An 11,690-nucleotide genomic window follows, 5' to 3' on the forward strand; every position below is an offset into this window, starting at 1 on the left:
AGTAATATCTGTCAAAGGATTCAGAAACAAGGTTCATCTACAGACTTGAGGAGTTAATTCACTGGAAGAAGTTCAAGAAGTTGATCATGCCTCAGTGATATAAATCAAGATCGTGGATTTAATCAAGTGACAGAGATCTCGTCAGAGTATCATTAATTACAAGGATTTAATCTGAAGAAAATCAGAGTATCAAAGTCAATACATGAAGAAACGTCACGGAAGTTAGTCACTCATGAACCAGACAGTACATCGAGTGTCAATGTTGAAGTGGTGGAATTGATTCATAATTTTCAGAGATTTTCAGAAGATTTGCAGAAGAATGGTTGCTGCTCAAGACTAGAATTAATTCTCTATTAATTAATTAAGTCATCTAATTTAATTAAGAAAATAAATTATATCTGCGAAGAATAATTTATTTATTAATTGAATTAATTGATTAATTAATTCTGAATTAATTTTAGGAATTTTCAGAAGTTTAATTGGTTTAAAAACAGTCTTAAATCAGCAAGACAATTGAAAATGAACTAGCATGACAATCTGGATTGTCATACCGATTGTCATGCCAAGTCATTTCAATTGTCATACCGAAAGTTACACTAGGAAGGAGATTGTCTTGCTAGTTCAACTGATTGTCATACCGATAGTCATTGTAGTTCAATCAGATTGTCTTGCTAGTACAATTGAAAGTCCTACTGAAAGTCTTGCTGAGCCAAAGAGATTGTCCTACCGATTGTCATTGCAGTTCAAGTAATTTTGTTGGATTGCATACAAAAAGAAAAAGAAGCAGAAGACATTCATACACTGAAAAATACAAGAACACAGCAGCCGCCTAAGAAATATTTCATTGTTCTCTGCTGAAATTCAAAGATCAATTTCTAGATTGCAAAGTTAAATCCAATCAACTAGAAATCTTTATCTTGTTCTTGCGTAACAATCTAGCGGATCAAAATCCCTAGAACTTAATCTCAAATCGCGTTTAGCATTTGATTCTAATTATTGCAAAAATAGAAAAAGTTCATGTCGAATTTATTCTAGATTTGTGATAATTGATTTGAGATTAATACCTTGTAATCGATACAGTTGTTGTAACACCTTTCAAGTTTAATAATATTTTTATTTAACTTGAATTTTGTTTCACATTTTTTATTCCGCATTTATTCGATTATTTGGTACTGTTTGTATTCAACCCCCCCCTTCTACAAACAAATTGGGACCTAACACTTTTTCTGACTTAAGTCTAGCTTCTTCTTCCAATAGACTCTCAAAGTCCATTCCTGGATTTTCCTTCAGAAATAACTGTCTTGAAATTTTTTCATCAAGATCCAAAAGTTCATCAGAACATATCCTTTTACCAGTATCAGAAGTAATTCTTCTTCCAGTATCAGAACTTGTTCTATGACTTATAGTTTCAACTCTTCTTGATGAGAGACTTCTACATTGACCATGACCTCCACCCATTCCAGAGTTTCCCTGATCATCTTTTTCATCATCCTTCCCCTTCAGTGTCTTAACAGTTTTGCATTTGGACTTAATTACTTTCTCCCCCTTTTTGGCATCAGCAGGTAAGAGAAGAGAGACAAGCAATTCCACTGAGGATTGGATGTCATCGAGTTGAGATTGCTGAGAAGCTTATTTTTTAAAATTTCATCAATCTGAGATTGTTGCTTCTCTTGGATCTTCTCAATGTAAGCAACTCTGTCAAAGGTATGTTGGAAGAAAGTTTTCTTGTCAATTTTCTTAGTCATTTCTTGCTTGAGCAATTCTTCCTGAATTTTATGCACCTCTGCATGAGTTGTTGAATGTAGACCTTGAAAATGTCTAGTACTCAATGCAGTAACTCGAAGTTGTGTCTTGAAATCATCATTAATTAGCATCTCATCAGCTTTTGCCAAGTGCTTAACAAGAATCGATTGAGAAGGAACAAAAGTAGCTGTGTTCCACTCCTTAGTCCACTCATGTCCTCTAGGAGTTTCACTCCAAGGTACTGGTGCTTCCCCTGTAACAAACTTCTTGACTATCTCACTTTTGTGAACAGTTTATTGAGGTGCATGTCCTGATGGACCAGCTGCAGTAGCATCTTCATTTATAGCAGCATCACCAGTAGTATCAGCATTTGCAGCATTAGAACTTACAGAGTCAGCATCTTCTGATAAAAGAACAGTATGAGAAGCTATTGAGGCTTCAACATCATCCTCTAAGTGCTGATCTGCTTCCAAGTTCTGATCAACAGCCATAGTCTGATGCTCACCTATAATCCGATCATCAACATCGAGATACAAAGAAGGCGTTGTAGACAATTCTGGAGTTTCATTAGCATCAATAATTGGTGTTGTTGATGGATTAATTGGAGCTATTGGAGCTTCTAAGTAGAGAACCTCAGGCACAATTAGGTTATGAATATCAATTTCAGCACTTGTGCCTGGGTCTGCAGTAGATACTGGTTCATGTACAGGAGATACAGGTGGTGTAGATGCTTTATCTATAGTAGCTTCCTGAGTTGGTGACAATGGAGGTGGAGATGCAGTAGCTTCAGCAAATTCTGGCTCTTGTGAGATCAGAGATTCCTGATCTCCTTCCTTAGCTACTTCATCCTCATCCTCTGAAACTGGCCTGTGAGCTCTCTGTTTCTTTCTTTTCTTTGAAGATGGAGATTCCTTGGGAGTTTCAGCATAAGACATTCTTCTAAGCCTTTTGAGAAGCTTAGATCCCCCAATTCCAGTATTCTTCTGAGAAGGGACCTTCTCAGCTTCTTTAATAACAGATTCTGATACAAAAACATGTTCCTCACTGTCTGACTCATCTCTTAGAACAATCCTCCTTCTCTTCTGTGGTGTCTGAGGTACAGTCTTTGTCCTCTTGGGCTTGGAAGATGAAGGCTTCACAATATGTGCTGATGATGAGGGTTGAGATATCTGTGAAGGGTTGAGATGTGTTCTGATAGAGGGTTAAGTAGGTTGAGGAGTATGTGTGGTATGTTCTGATGGTTGTTGTGGTGTCTGGGATGTGGTGGTGGGTTGAATATCAGGGTAAACATATCTGTAAGTGTGAGGATCAGTATTTACCAGGATCTGTTTTACAGACTGAGGTATCTGTAAGGGTCTAACCACCTTTTTCTTAAGGTCAGCATTTACCAAGTAATTAAAAGCCCGTTTTGCAAGTTTAAAGGGTGGAAATAAAGAACTGGCTGGTTAAGGTTCATTAGCACAGCAAAAAATATATATAAGCTGACAGAATCTAGCAAAGTATACTACATTCCTATCCTCTGTCATTCTATCCCCTATAAAGCCTAGCACAACACTTGCAAAATCAAAATGAGTTTGGTGAATAATAGCATACTCGATGTGCTGACTCATAATAGGAATGACATCAAAGTTGGAACACTTATTGCCGAATGCCTTAGTGATGCAGGCGAAGAAAAAGCTCCATTCATTTCTGATATGAGCTCTTTTCAACTGTCCAAGCTTGGCCAAACTCTTCTCATACCCCAAATTGGCCATGAGCTGCTGTAGAACGGGTTCCTCCGGTGTTGAGAAAATGCAGCCTTCTGGTAAGTGTAGAGCTTTACGAACTGCTCCAGGAGTGACCACATGCTCAACATCATTTACTTTGAAAATAATGCTTGGAGTACCAGTAGCACCACCATTATCAAAATGCCCAGTCCGCCAGAACGTCAGGACTTGTTGGCTGGAAATGACTTGAGGCTGGGTTAATGCATACCCAATCTCACTGTGTGCTAGAAGATCTTGCACAAAGTGCAAATCAGATGGAGCTTCATCATGGTTTAAGATTGCAGTATAGTTGTTGGGTACAAACTTGGCTCCATCTATAATCAAATCCTTAGGTGCCATGAGTAAAAGTGAGAAATAAGATTGCCTGTAAGGTGTTTGATAAAATGTCTGTAAGAAAAAAAACGTCAGGAGATGAGAGAGAATAGAAGTAAAGAAAGAGAGATAAAGTGTGAAAGTAAATAAAAGATTTTACAATCTTCTCTCTCTTTTACTTATACACGGTAGAAAAAGTAACCGTTGGACACCTGTCAGACATGCAGCAATAAAGAATAATTAATGGGCACGGGAAAACAGTAATCATTACTTAGCACATGCAGTTTTTCAAGGAAAAACCGTTCCACTTACCAAGTAATCCCATTAATTAAGGTAGTTCAGTTTTAATTTAAAATTTAAATTGTTCCCACTTAATAAATTATTTTTACTGCGAGACCAATATTCTATATAAATACACTAAGTGAGAGAATGACCAAAAAAATAAATCAAGTAAACAGGTACTGCCACGTCAGAATCAGAACTTGATTTGTATCAGAGATAAAATGGTCATCAGAATATGGATAAATCAGGATTTAAAAATGCATCAGAATTTCAAACGACTCAGAGACAAAATCTTGCAAAAAATATAAAATTTCATTAATATATTGAGAAAATACATTCATGAAATTTAAATTACAACACAAAATTACAAGATTGTCCTAAGCTACAAATCATATTTCTTCTTCCTACTTTCAACAAAAAGAACAGCGAGACGAATGATTCACTCATGCTGTCAAAGAGCTTCCAACCGTTCTTCTTCCAGTCGCTCAACATGGCGATGGTAATCCATATAGAAGAACAAGAGGTCTGTCAGAACCTCTTGGGGAACAGAGTCCCAAACCTCATCAGGAATGGCAGTAACATGCCATTCCTGCTGCCATTCTGGACAGCTCATGGTGAAAGAGAAAGTATCATAGTTCAGAGCTAAGTTGTAATTAACCATGATTGTGATGAGTGAAAAAGAAATGAGTTTGAGAGTTTAAGTGTAAATGAGAGATGTACTGGCTGGAATGAAGTGTTGGTTTATATAGGAAATAGAATGCCAGGAGACGCAAGGAAAATTTAATGCTTACAGGTAGAAATAATTCTACCTCGTCTCCCTAGACTGAGGAGAATAAAAACAGTCATTGGAAGTGTAAAACAGGGTTTAATGCGCACAAGAAACAAGTAAACATTACTGTGCATGGACGTGTACCACTGACCCTAATTGTAGTGACTGTTAATATCTCACCCGAACATATTCTGATGTAAAATAAGACTGCTTCAGATTTTAACCATAAATAAGTCAAGTAAAGAATCAGAATTTAATATCAGAACTTAGACTTATATCAGAACTTAACAGTCATCTGAACATGATTTCTTAACTCAAAAAATGAATGCTTATCTCTGTAATTCTTCACACAAATTCTGATTTCGGTTCTTCAGAACTTAATCATCAAAACTTTCATCAGAACCTGTCCTCAGAATTAATGCAATCTGACACATAAACTGTTAATCTAAAACATCATTTATCACCATAGTAATTTTCATCATTCATATGGTGTGTATGTGTGTGTAGTTAGCTAAATATCAGATAAGGATTAAAGTCTGATTCACTTCAGTACATCTTAGAAATAAGTCATAACTAAGAACTTTGCTCAAAATCTGTCAAAATTCTGAAGTCTACTTTAGAATGAGTTCATGCATGAGTCTACCTCAACTGTTTTGTGCTCATTTTATGCATCTTTTGAAATTCCATTTTACAGTGGCTTCTCAGTGTAAGTGAGTCACGACTGCTTATCAGAATTTATGCTATTATCAGAGTATTTCTCCAGTAATCATAGAGTGTGAAAATTCACCAAGAAAAATAATTATTTTTCTTTTCTGATGCATATTACTTAATACCAGCAATGCACTTGGGTCGTCCCTTTCACATTTTTTTTACTCTAGATCTCAAAGGAGTACTTGATTTTTATTCCTTTTTCTTTTCCTTTTTCTTTTGATAAGTGAGGTTTATCAGCACTTAGGACATCCATCAGATTTACTAACATCAGAACTTAACAGATAAGAAGCATTATTCTAGTTTTTGACTTAGTAATAAGATACACAAAGTAAATTTAACTAAGCTCAATATCAGAATTTGCTTGTGTTAAGAGATTTCCACATAAACAATTACTTCAAACATGGGATTTTTAGCATATTAAAGACTACTGGGTCAGCATCTAGCACGGTTATCCTCATTGGATTGATTAATCACAGAAACATTCATATCACTATCAGAGTTTAGAAGTACACATCAGACAACAATCAGTACTTAAGCAATTTTCAATTAAGCACAGAATACACAAAGATAGTGATATCTGTAAATACTGATTCATAAAGTCTGATGCATCAGAACAAAAGCTAAGCAGATTTAGAGAAAGAACCTGAAACCATTCCAAGTTCATTTACCAATCTTGTAAAAGTAGCTTCACATAGTGGTTTTGTGAAGATATCTGCTAGTGGTTGATCTGTTGGAACAAAGTATAATTCCACTGTACCTTCATCCACATGTTCCCTTATGAAGTGGTACCTAATGCTGGTGTGCTTTGTCATTGAGTGTTGAACTGGATTACCTGTCATAGCAATAGCACTTTGATTATCACAGTAAATAGGGATTTTAAATATGTTAACCCATAATCCAGTAACTGATTCTTCATCCAAAGAATCTGTGCACAAAAGCTTCCTGCAACAATGTACTCTGCTTCTGCAGTTGATGTGGAAATTGACTTTTGTTTCTTGCTAAACCAAGAAACCAATCTTCCTCCAAGAAATTGGCAGCTTCTACTAGTGCTTTTCCTGTCAATTTTGCAACCTGCAAAATCTGCATCTGAGTAACCTATTAGTTTAAAGTCTGATTCTCTGGGATACCACAATCCCAGATCAGCTGTTCCCTTAAGATACTTGAAAATTGTTTTCACAGCTGTTAAGTGAGGTTCTCTTGGATCTGATTGGAATCTTGCACAAAGACAGGTAGCATACATGATATCAGGTCTACTAGCAGTTAGATAGAGTAAAGAGCCAATCATACCTCTGTAATCAGTAATATCTATTGATTTACCAGTATCCTTATCCAGTTTTGTTGTAGTGGCCATGGGAGTGGATGCACTTGAACAATCTTGTATTCCAAATTTCTTCAGCAAGCATCTGGTGTACTTGGTTTGACAAATAAAAGTGCCTTCTTCATTCTGCTTGACTTGAAGGCCCAGAAAATAGCTAAGTTCCCCCATCATACTCATTTGATATCTTGACTGCATCAATTTGGCAAAATTTTTGCAAAGTCTGTCATTTATAGAACCAAAGATGATATCATCAACATATATCTGAACATCCACTGTCCTGAACATCCACTGTCCAGAACTAGGATGTTTTTCTTGTTGCCCTGCAATCACAAAGACCACTAATGATTAGTTTTAAGGACCCAGACTTGCTTGGATCCTTTGGTCTTATTAAGTTTGTTAACATTTACAGCGGATTTAGCATCAGAGTTTATGTTAACATTTCTCTTATCAGAATTTATACTATCAGACTTTAAATCAGAACTTACACTAGAAGGAACAATGCTAACTTTCTTTAAAGAAGGTTTTATTTGATAATAATCATAGTACAAACTATGATATTCCTTACAAGTATAAATAGAATGCCATGAACTACCACAATGAAAACAAGGATTTTGTGGCTTATATCTAACAGACTGACTCTTAACTCCTGACTTTGTAGGTAATGAGTTTATGTTCTTATTCTTCCTGCAAAAAGAAGTCAGATGGTTAGAACTTCCACAGTTATGACACGTTTTTCTAGGAGCATCAGGAACAGGCTTATAATCATTGCTTTTATTCACACCTTCCTTTCCATTCCTATTTTTCCTAGGTGATTTTACTTTGTTTACATTCTTAACTTCTTTCAGCTTATGCTTAAGCTGCTTCTTAGTCATTAAGCCTACGTTTACTTCAGTTGTCTTTTCCTGTTTTAGTTTGTCAGAAGTTAATTCATTTTTAACTTCTGATTTCTCAGTATCAGACTTTACAGCTACAAACTTAACAGGTTTTAACTTTGGCTTTTGTTTAACAACTATAGGCTTAATATCTACAGTTCCTTTATCATTCTTATCATCTCCATAACCTAAGCCCTCTGTCCAGTTTCCACTACTTAACAAATTCTGAGTTGTCTTGCCAGAGTTAGTCCAAGTCCTGATAATCTCTCTTTCCTTTTCTAACTCAATTTTTAGAGATTCATTCATTTTAAGTACTTCATCCCTAACATAGAAAGCATCATCTCTATCTTTCTGAGTTTGATGAAACATGACTAACTTTTTTTCTAAATAATCATTCCTCTTTTTACAAGCAAGATTTTCAGAAGTTAATCTTTCACATGTTAAAGTTTGATCTCTATAGCTAATGAACATGGTTTTAAGATATCTTCTCAACTCATTAATATCATCAGTATGAAAGGCATAAGTAGTTTGAGGTACCTTTAACTCAGCAGCTTCAGGACTGCTATCAGCATTTGCCATCAAGGCATAGTTCTCCTCACTTTCAAAATCTGAAGTGTCTGTTCAGCTTTTCTTCTTTTTGACAAGAGCCTTGCCTTTGTCACTCTTCACTTTCTTGCAATCAGGAGATATGTGGCCTTTCTCACCATAGTTGTAGCATTTGACATTTGTGTAATCTCCTCTGTCAGACTTTCCTCCTTTGCCTTCAGATTTTCTGAAATTCTTCTTATCAGAACTTGCACCTTTCCTGGAAAACTTCTTTCTCTTCCTGAACTTCCTGTATGCAATCCTTGGGATTCCTTTCACCATAAGAGCACACAGCTTTATCATCTCTTCATCAGCATCCATCTCAGGCGAGCTTTCAGTTTCTGAGTCACCATCACTATCAGAACTTGATGACTCAGTATCAGACTTTGTGATGAGCGCTTTTCCCTTGCCTTTCCTTGAGGTAGCTGTCTTTGGGGATTCTTCTTCAGCCTTAAGTGCAACTGTCCTTGACTTTCCTCCTTTCCTCTTGCTTCTTTGTTCCATCTCAAGTTCGTGAGTCTTGAGCATCCCATAAATTTCATCAAGAGTTGTTTCTTCAAGATTATAGTTGTCTCTTACAGTTGTTGCCTTCAAATCCCAGCTTTCAGTAAGAGCTAACATGAATTTAAGGTTTGAATCTTCAAGATCATACTCTTTATCAACCAGTGACAAATTATTCAAAAGTTTGACAAATCTGTCATATAGATCAGTCAATGACTCATTAGGCTTTGAGTTAAAATGTTCATACTCTTGAGTGAGTATTGTCTTCCTGTTCTTCTTAATCGAATCAGTTCCCTGACATCTTGTTTCCAAGGCATCCCATATATCCTTTGCAGTTTTGCAGTTTATTACCCTATTTGACATTACATTATCAATGGCACTATGCAGTAAGTGTCGTACCTTAGCATCCTTGGCAATTGATGCGATATCTTCAGCAGTGTAATCACTCTTCTCTTTTGGTACAGACTTTGCTGCTTCACCTGCAACTGCAACAGTGAGTTTTGTTGGATTGTGAGGTCCTTCCTTGATTCTATCAAGATATTCTGGATCTGTAGCTTCCAGAAACATAGTCATCCTCACCTTCCATATGGGATATTAATATGGTTTCAATATGGGAACTCTAATAGCCTCATATCGACTATGGATTTGTGTTTTTGGAGGTTCTTCAGTTTTGGTGGGCTTAGTTGGAGTTTCTACTTCAGACATGATTGTTTTTGGATCTTAAACTGTTTGTGTGTTAACAGATAGGCTTTGATACCACTTGTTAGGTCACACACACTGTAGAAGGGGGTTGAATACAGTGTATAGTACAATCAAATCGAATTCAAATAACACAAGTAACAGAAAACAAACTTTATTCAAAGCAATAAACTCTGTTACAATATGGAACTGTCCTCTCTCAGTGATGAACAAATATCATGAGAGCTGCTAGGGTTACAATGAATAATATTCTCGATAATGATAACACATATAGTGTAAACCCTATGTCTGTGTTTATATACTACACAGTTACAAGATAATCGCTAATTGATATGGAATATAATTCTGCTTCCTAAGATATATCAATCAGATATCTTTTTTTCCAAGTATTATATTCTTCATAGAATTCCTTCTTCATGCATATCTCTTCTTACGTTTGTCTCGATCTTCTCTTCCTTCAATCAGCCGCCTTTATCTGAATGTTTCCATTAAGTCCTGATATTATCTTCTGATAAATATCTCCTGAACCTTAAGTACTGACGACTTAAGTTCTGACTTCAGTATAAGTGCTGATTACAGTTAAGTACTGATTTGTCCTGTTTAAGTAAGATCTGAAAACTAAACATAAATCATATTAGTCATGACATTATCAAATATATCTAACATAACGCGTACAAGAATTTCGGAGATGTGGTAACTTTCGACTCGACATATCGGACTAATAGGTATGACATGCCTTTTATTCAAATTACGGGAGTGAATCACCACTACCAAAATATTTTGTTTGGATTTGCACTTGTAAGGGACGAGAAAGAGACTTCTTATAGATGGGTTTTGAAGACTTGGTTGGAAGCGGTCGATAACAAGCCACCTATTACCATTATTACGGATCATGACATCGCTTTAAGTAATGCCATTGCCGAGGTTATGCCTAACACCAACCATACATATTGTACGTGGCATATTAGTAGCAAGTTTCCCGAGAAACTATCTATTTTGTATATTCAATACTCGGAGTTCAAGACGGATTTTAATGCATGTATCTACAAGTCATTGTCACCAACGGAATTTGAAGGTAGATGGGAGGATTTGAAAGAGAAATATGATCTTGAAAATCACAATTGGCTAAATGATATGTATACAATTAGACGACAATGGGTTTTTGCTTTAACGAAATAACATTTTGCCTCCGGTATGACTACCACCTCAAGGAGCGAGTCTATGAATTCATTTTTTGATGAGTATGTGAAAGCGTCGACCGGTTTGAAAGATTTCATTGAGAATTCACAAAAAGCTTTGGAGTCACAATATTTACGGGAGGTTCAAGCCGATTTTGACACCGAGTACAAGGAAAGGAGACTATTCTCTAACTCGTCAATGAAGATACATGCCTCCAAGATATACACAAAAGAGATATTTAAGCGGTTTCAAAAAGAGCTTCAAAAAAGTCAATCTTTTGTTGTGAAAAGCATGAAAGGTGGTGGAGATTATCTTTCAAAGATGTATTTGGTAGAAAAGTCCACCTTGCCGGAGATTTATAGAAGGAATTTTTTCTTGAAGGTTTCTATCGACGGGAGTTATTCTTGTACATGTAAAAAATTTGAACATTCTGGGATGATTTGTAGACACATGATCCGTTATCTTAACAAGAAACAAAAGACGATGATACCGCCAGATCTTGTCACAATGAGGTGGACAATAAACGAAAACAAAGTTGCGGGACCTCTACCGTGTACCCCTCGGATGCTTGGTAATGTTGTAAAATCTCAAACGACAAGATATAGTGCATTGTGTAAAGCTTTCCAAGGTTTGTCCGTTGTTGGTAGTTGCTCCGTTCCGCGGTACAATTACTTGATGAGCGTGATCGAGAGAGAAAAGGAGTATGTGATTAAGTCTTTTTCGGGAGAAGAGAGAGAGAGAAAAATAAATGAGGACTATGAAAGTGATGATGAAGAAGATGATCCGTTACTAGATCCCCCAAGGTCATAAACAAAAGGATGTCCAAAAGCGGGTAGATTCAAAAGGGGTATCGAGACGTCAAGTTCAAATAAATAATTTCGAAAGTGCAGTTTTTGTGGGGCGAGGGAAGAAGGCCATGATAGAAGAAATTGTCCCTTGAGATTATTAGGAAA

General features: G+C 36.2%; 1 protein-coding gene across 1 annotated transcript in view; it reads left to right on the plus strand.

The window, feature by feature from the left end:
• The window catches only part of LOC141713935 (protein FAR1-RELATED SEQUENCE 5-like), a 15,376-nt gene extending 4,639 nt beyond the window's left edge, over positions 1-10,737 (plus strand). Inside the window, exon 3 of the mRNA XM_074517494.1 lies at positions 10,284-10,737. Within this exon, the coding sequence (XP_074373595.1) occupies positions 10,284-10,737 (454 nt within the window). The remainder of the gene's footprint in view (positions 1-10,283) is intronic.
• The last annotated feature ends 953 nt before the right edge of the window (positions 10,738-11,690 follow it).

Source organism: Apium graveolens, chromosome 3 (genome assembly GCF_009905375.1).
Source record: "Apium graveolens cultivar Ventura chromosome 3, ASM990537v1, whole genome shotgun sequence".
NCBI lineage: Eukaryota > Viridiplantae > Streptophyta > Magnoliopsida > Apiales > Apiaceae > Apium > Apium graveolens.